The following is a 6,621-nucleotide window of genomic DNA, read 5'->3' on the forward strand; positions in this document are numbered from 1 at the left end:
CTGTCTCATACTCACGTGTACTCATGCTCCATCCCCCTCACCACCACCATCACCGCCAAATTCCCCCCCCCCCCAACCACCACCAGTATCAACACAAGCACGCAGAGGAACTGGAGCTTGAGGACCACGGTATGGACGACGTCACGGGCGGTCAAGTCAGCCGTGTCGAGAGCCGTGTCGAGAGCCGCGTTGACAGCCGTGTTGAGAGTCGCCATTCTCCCGTGCATGTGTCCGGCGGTGGTGTGCAGCCATGGAGCGAAGGCGTCACGGCGGTTGATGTGGAGCGGGTGGTGCGAGCTGGTCTCATTGGATTGAGCACCGCCGAGGAGGTGGACGAGGACGACGATAGTGGAAGCGGAGGCGAAGGTGCGCTGGGCACACACACGGATGAGGAAGGAGACAAACAACGACAACAACAACAACAACAACAACAACAACAACAACAACAACAACAACAACAACAACAACAACAACAACAACAACAACAACAACAACAACAACAACAACAACAACAACAACAACAACAACAACGGGTGGAAAGGGAAGAGGAAACTGAGGTTGTTGAAGGTCTGTTCTCACGATTGCTCAGTGGCTTTGGTGCTACCACTCCACGCACACCCGTATGATGATGATGGTGGTGGTGGCTGCTTCCCATTCTTTGTATTTTACTCTCCTTTGACTGTGCGTGTTGCCCCCTGCCCGCCCTCTTTTGTTTGTTCATAGGCAACGCCCCTCCCCCTCACTCCTTTGTCACAGTCGAATGTGTGCACAATCCCTCGCGTGCGCGTGATTGCCTTGTTGCTATGCCATTCGTTCATTGTTCATTTCGCTCAAGCCAGCAGGCAAGCCAGCCAGCAATCAAAGTTGTTTGCTCTTTGCTCTATGTACACACAATTTAAACTGCATATGTGCCCAATTGCAAAACATGTACAAAGCCACTCGCGCGCGAGAAAGAAAGCACCGTAAACCCAGCGACGCGTGGGCTATGATGTGTCGCGGTAGTCCTCCAGGAGTGATGAGTCCTCCTCACGCTCCTCCGAGCTCGAGCTGACGAGGATGTGTGGACCGTACGTCCGCAGCAGTCTGGCAGGGAATCGCAGCACAAAAGCATGGCGGGTGCATGGGTGCATGGGTGAGAGTGGAAGGAGCAGAAATGACCACAGCAACATGAGCATCACCCAGAAGAAACGCCACAAACAACGACGCATGAGATCGCGCGCGCACACACACACACACACGCACACACACACACACACACACACACGCACACACACACACACATACACACACACACACACACACACACACACACACACACACACACACACACATGTGCATTACCGCTCTTCTCTGCGCCGTTGCCGCGCCGTCATCTTGCGATCGCGTCCGTGACGATGACGATGGTGGTGACGATGGTGATGATGATGGTGGTCGTGCTGCTGCAATACGCCACCACCACTGTCGTCATGCGTTGGGAGCGGCTGATACTGTGCTGTTGCTGCTGTAGCAGATGTTGCACCTCTGTGTTGGAGGCCACTGAAGAGGGACACCTCGGGATGGTCATCACCAACACGATGTCGCCCACCACGCCTCCTAGCACGTCGACTCCCACTCCCACCACCGCTGCCAGTGCTGTTACCGCCACTGCCACGACGACCCTGCCGCACGCTGCTCGCGCGTAGCAATCGCTGAACACCTGTGGCATCACCGTCACTGCCGTTGCGGCTGCCAGCATGTGCACCCCTTCTCCTTCCACTTCGTTTCGATGACGATGAGCGCACGAGCACAAGCGGTGCCGCGTGATGCGCGTGCCCGTTGCCCCGCTGGCGGCGATGGTGGAGGTCGTGCTGCTGGTCCTCCTTGGACGAGCAGCTCCCAAACTGAAAGGCGGCGCCGGCGAAGGACAACAGGACCCAAATTCCGAGCAAAATGTCATCGCACGGCTCTGCAGGAGACAGGAAATGGAAAGGAAACGGGGTTGGTTGGTTGGTTGACGTGTGCACGCGGAGAGAGGGAGGGCGTTGATGCGAAGGGGGATGAACTGGTACAGCATGCAACAACTCACAAACAACACACACATTACACAAACAACACACACATTACAACACGCGTGTACGCACCGAGGTGTGGCTCGCTTGCGCTCGGTGCGTGGGCGCCGCGGTCGTGGTGTCGAAGATGTTCGTGAACCACCTCAATCACCTCCGTGAAGTGGCAGTGCTGGTAGTATCCCAGGCCTGGCAACGATGGCGGTGGTGGTGGTAGTAGTGGTTGTTGTTGTTGTTGTTGTTGTTGTTGTTGTTGTTGTTGTTGTTGTTGTTGTTGTTGTTGTTGTTGTTGTTGTTGTTGTTGTTGTTGTTGTTGTTGTTGTTGTTGTTGTTGTTGTTGTTGTTGTTGTTGTTGTTGTGATGGTGGTGGTGATGGCGGTGGTTGTTGTTCCGCATCGTTGAGACGCGGTGCAAATGAGACATTGGAGGCAGCAATTCTGGTGGGGAGGGGCAGCAAGCACGCGAACGTGCACGCGTGCAAGTTCAAAACGCACGAGCAGAAAACATGTGCACACGCACATACACTTTGTACGATGCGCTCATGATGCCTTTCTTTCTTACATATGCAGAAGAAGAATGCGCCCACGGTGGCTGTGGCGACAATGACTACAGCCCTCTCCTTCCACAAGGCAAGGCATCCACACCCGATACCAACCACCACATACACGAGCGCAATCGTGTCTGCAGATATGTTGCTCACACCCACGCGGGCTGTTGTTGCGCGTGATTGACATGAACATGACATGGGTTGTGAGATGGCACATCAAACACAAAATTTGCGACACACACACACACAGAGCACAATAACGACATGACCCAAGGAGCAACACCAAAATCGCGCGCACATGTACACACGACACATCACGCAACATCACGACAGCACAATGACAACAACACACAATACTGCAGCCAAAGCAACGTACTCAGGAATCCCTTGATGAAGAGGGAGAGGACGAGGCCGAGGCAGCTGCCGGTGAGGAAAATGCCAGCACGCAGCACCCACAGGGCCATGGCACCAGCTAGCAGCCCAAGCACCACACTCACAACCGCACGCGCTGTGGTGATGGATGACGCGCCAAGTACAACCGTTCGTTGTCAGCGAAACGTGATTGAAGGGTTGTGCAGGTCACACACACACACACACACACACACACACACACACACACACACACACACACACACACACACACACACACACACACACACCACACACACACACACACACACACACACACACACACACACACACACACACACACACACACACAAACACAAACACGCGTACGGTGGCGTACCGTTCTCTGTGCCTGGGCCGCAACACATGTCAAAGTCAAGCACTTCTGGTGAGAAGAAGAAGAATGTGCCTGCCGCCGTCACGAATCCGCCCATAAATAACCCTGGCAGACACCACAGCCACGCACAAATGCATGCGTGTATGTGTGAGTGTATGCGTGTGTGTGTGTGTGTGTGTACGTGTGTGTGTGTGTGAGTGTATGCGTGAGTGTGAGTGTGTGTGTGTGTGTGTGAGTATGTCAGGTGCGAGGATAAGTTCATCAAGGGTGCTGTTATTCAAAGAGCAGCAGCAGTCGTCATGCGGTGGTGTTGCTGATGCCGCCGTTGAACAGCTCAAAGCGTACATGTGTTGTTGCACTCACAGAGGCGGAGGAAATCGTAACCGGCGAAAATGACGGCCAAGTCTGCGCACATGGCGACGGCGACAACGTAGCTGCGATTTGCAGGATCCCGTACACGCGCCACCCACGCGGTCCAGTTGGCATTCTTCACGTCAGACATGACATCTGGGATCGCTGCAAAGGAAGAGAACAAGGTTACAGGCGAGAATGAGATTAGCAATGCAAGTCACGCTCGCTCAGTCACCCACACACACTCTCTCACTCACGAGCATGCGCGAATGTACAGCAACGAATACATTCATTCGTTCATACACATCAAACATGTCTTCCCCATTTCACCTGACCACGCACCGAATTGGCCATCCTCGTGGCCCACCGATTCGGTGGGACGTGAAGTCTCTTCCTTCGCATGTTCACTGGAAGCGGCCGGCAAGTCCTGCATGTCAGTGCGCGGCGGTGCTGGTGCTGCGCGGGCATTGGCAGCGATGCATGCCATCGCCACAATTAGGCCGGCCATCCACAACAAGCCCAAGCCGCGCCTTCTCAGCCTCACGACAGGGCTCCTGTGTTTTTCAGCTGGCCATGCCTGTAAATGCACTGCCCTGTGCTTTGAAACCACGCTTCCGATGCCGCTGCCATTGCTACGGCTAGGCTTGCCGCAAGCAGCCTTCAGCATCCTGCTGCTGTCGGCACACCATCCACCACAACACACACACCCACTCCCACCCATCATCTCGTTCCTCGTTTCCGTTTTTGGACGACCCAAGTCCTGAACATTTACCGTATCTTCAATAAGTTTTCAGCAATGGCGGAACAGCACCACGGCAGGTTGGTTGGTTGGTGCAGTGATGTGAGGACACAGCAGTGGAAGGGTGACAACGGATGTGAAGGTGACGGGGACGAGCCTCCCGTCTGTCTGGCTACCTGCCTGCCTGTCAGGCTGGCTGCTTGCACGATGACGTACTCGACTCACCCTGCACACGTGTATGCACATGCACATGCACACACCTCTGGATGCCATTGTTTTGTTCTCTCTCACACTCCCGCTGCTGACTTGTTTTGGATCCAGAATACACCTGGTGCCGCTTGGCGGGCGTGACCTGCTGCCATGGGCGCAGCTGCGCATCCGCGCCATGGGGCTGGAGAATGAGGAGTCGTGGTCCATGACTTGCAAGGCGTACTCCACCAAACAGGAACAGTGCAAGCGCTTCTGCGCCGTCACGCTCTCAGGTATATTGTGTGTGTGTATGTATGTGTATGTGCGTGTATGTATGTGTATGTGCGTGTATGTATGTGTATGTGCGTGTATGTATGTGTATGTGCGTGTGTGCGTTTGTATGTGTATTTGAGTGCGTTTTTGGGGGATATGTGTTGCCGATGGATGTCCCTGTGTGTGACTTTCCTCTTTCTTGTCATCTCAAACACGATGCTTGCAACTGCGCTGTTCCTCCTTTCAGATGAAGCCGACAACATGTACGTGGCATCGCTGGGTGGAGAGGTGGCTCTTCTTGGCAAGGTGCGCGACACAACACCCCTTTCCCCACAACACACACACACACACATTCTCTCTCTCTCTCTCTCTCTCTCTCTCTCACACACACACACTCTCTCTCTCTCTCTATCTCTATCTCTGTGCTCAAAGAGTGATATGCCTGAATAGTTCGTGAATAGCTCACCAATGCTCCGTTTTGCATGGACAGGGTTTCGACAACATTGTCAGTGCCATGACAGACGCGTACACAAACTTCAGAACCCTGAACATCGAGGTTGGATAAGCCGCTTGGATTGCACGATGGCAGACTTGTGCAGTCTGCGGGCACGTGAGCCTCACCATCTTTGCTCCTTTGCAATCTGCCCAAGCACACGCTCATATATCCTCACGCATCTGCACCCACACACACACACACACACACATACATACACATATTCGCCTGCGCACATTGACGCGCATACGCATATGCATGCGTCCACACTGCTCTTGGTACGTGTTCCTGTCCGTGTTACAGGGGTATCGAGCCGAGTCTGCCACAGCCCGGGCGTGGTTTGGTCTCATGTCCTTGCAGGCAAACCACAAGTTCCTGTATGTGGAGGTCGACTACAACGGAGAGCACGCGGAGATGAATGACTTTTGCCACACCTTGCTCGGCATCCAAGTGGTCTGTGGAAAATGTGGTTGTATTCATGTGTGATTGTGTATGTGTGTAGGTGCGTTATTGTGATTGTGTGTGATTGTGATTGTGTGTGTGTGTGTGTGCGTGTGTAAATGTGTGTGGGTGTCTGTATGTATGCCTTGTTGCCCGTCTGTCTGTCTGTCATTCTGTCCATCTGTTTGTTCCCTCCGCTTGCCATTTACATGGGCGCTGCGACTCGCTTGCTCCATCATGTCTTGCTGCTATCATTCACCTCTTTCTTCCGCACTGCCCTACCCCTTCAGGAGCGGCTGCGTGACTACAGCTACACATCAAACCCGCACGGCGATCTATTGAGTGCGCAGTCGTGGCGCCGACGCATGAACACACTCGTCGCCCTCTTCCGCAGCGAAACCCTTTTCTGAATGCCGCTGCTCGGTGTGTGTGTGTGTGTATGTATGTGTGTGTGTGTGTGTGTGTGTGTGTGTGTGTGTGGGGTGTGTGGGTGGGTGGGTGGGTGGGTGGGTGAGTGTTCGTGTTTGTGTGTGTGTGCCCTGATGTGTCTCCTTTCGATGCGTTTGCACTGTCGGCTGTACCGACACATGGGTTTCCCTGCGTGCGTGCTGCATGTTGCGTGCGACTATTCTACTGTTACGTTGCATTACACCTCGTTTCCATTAACCATCGATCAAGCCTCAAAACACAAACAAGACAACCTACACCTACAGCTAGCGGAATGGCTACAGGCCAATCATTTCGAACCTTTTCTTGCACACATACACGCAGCACATCAACCAGCTATGCGCGAACTAA

The 6,621-nt window shown here is 53.8% G+C and overlaps 3 protein-coding genes across 3 annotated transcripts in view; 2 read left to right on the top strand and 1 right to left on the bottom strand.

The window, feature by feature from the left end:
- PTSG_04635 (uncharacterized protein) overlaps nt 1-958 on the top strand; it is a gene marked incomplete at its 5' end in the record, with an annotated part of 4,225 nt that extends 3,267 nt beyond the window's left edge. The window contains one exon of the mRNA XM_004994671.1: nt 87-958. Coding sequence (XP_004994728.1) covers nt 87-626 — 540 coding nt within the window. The 3' untranslated portion in view covers nt 627-958. The remainder of the gene's footprint in view (nt 1-86) is intronic.
- A 25-nt stretch (nt 959-983) lies between these two features.
- PTSG_04636 (uncharacterized protein) lies at nt 984-4,355 on the bottom strand (the record flags this gene model as incomplete). Its single annotated transcript, XM_004994672.1, has 8 exons — nt 984-1,083; nt 1,342-1,945; nt 2,121-2,234; nt 2,697-2,756; nt 2,969-3,100; nt 3,341-3,442; nt 3,701-3,853; nt 4,031-4,355. The coding sequence occupies 8 exons, from the start codon at nt 4,353-4,355 to the stop codon at nt 984-986; spliced, it is 1,590 nt and encodes a 529-aa protein (XP_004994729.1).
- Nucleotides 4,356-4,468: 113 nt separating this feature from the next.
- Nucleotides 4,469-6,293, top strand: PTSG_04637 (uncharacterized protein). The gene is made up of 6 exons (XM_004994673.1): nt 4,469-4,507; nt 4,749-4,909; nt 5,137-5,195; nt 5,380-5,445; nt 5,686-5,835; nt 6,114-6,293. The coding sequence occupies exons 1-6, from the start codon at nt 4,485-4,487 to the stop codon at nt 6,231-6,233; spliced, it is 579 nt and encodes a 192-aa protein (XP_004994730.1). The 5' UTR covers nt 4,469-4,484; the 3' UTR covers nt 6,234-6,293.
- Nucleotides 6,294-6,621: the final 328 nt, after the last annotated feature.

Source organism: Salpingoeca rosetta (genome assembly GCF_000188695.1).
Source record: "Salpingoeca rosetta unplaced genomic scaffold supercont1.10, whole genome shotgun sequence".
Taxonomy (NCBI): Eukaryota; class Choanoflagellata; order Craspedida; family Salpingoecidae; genus Salpingoeca; species Salpingoeca rosetta.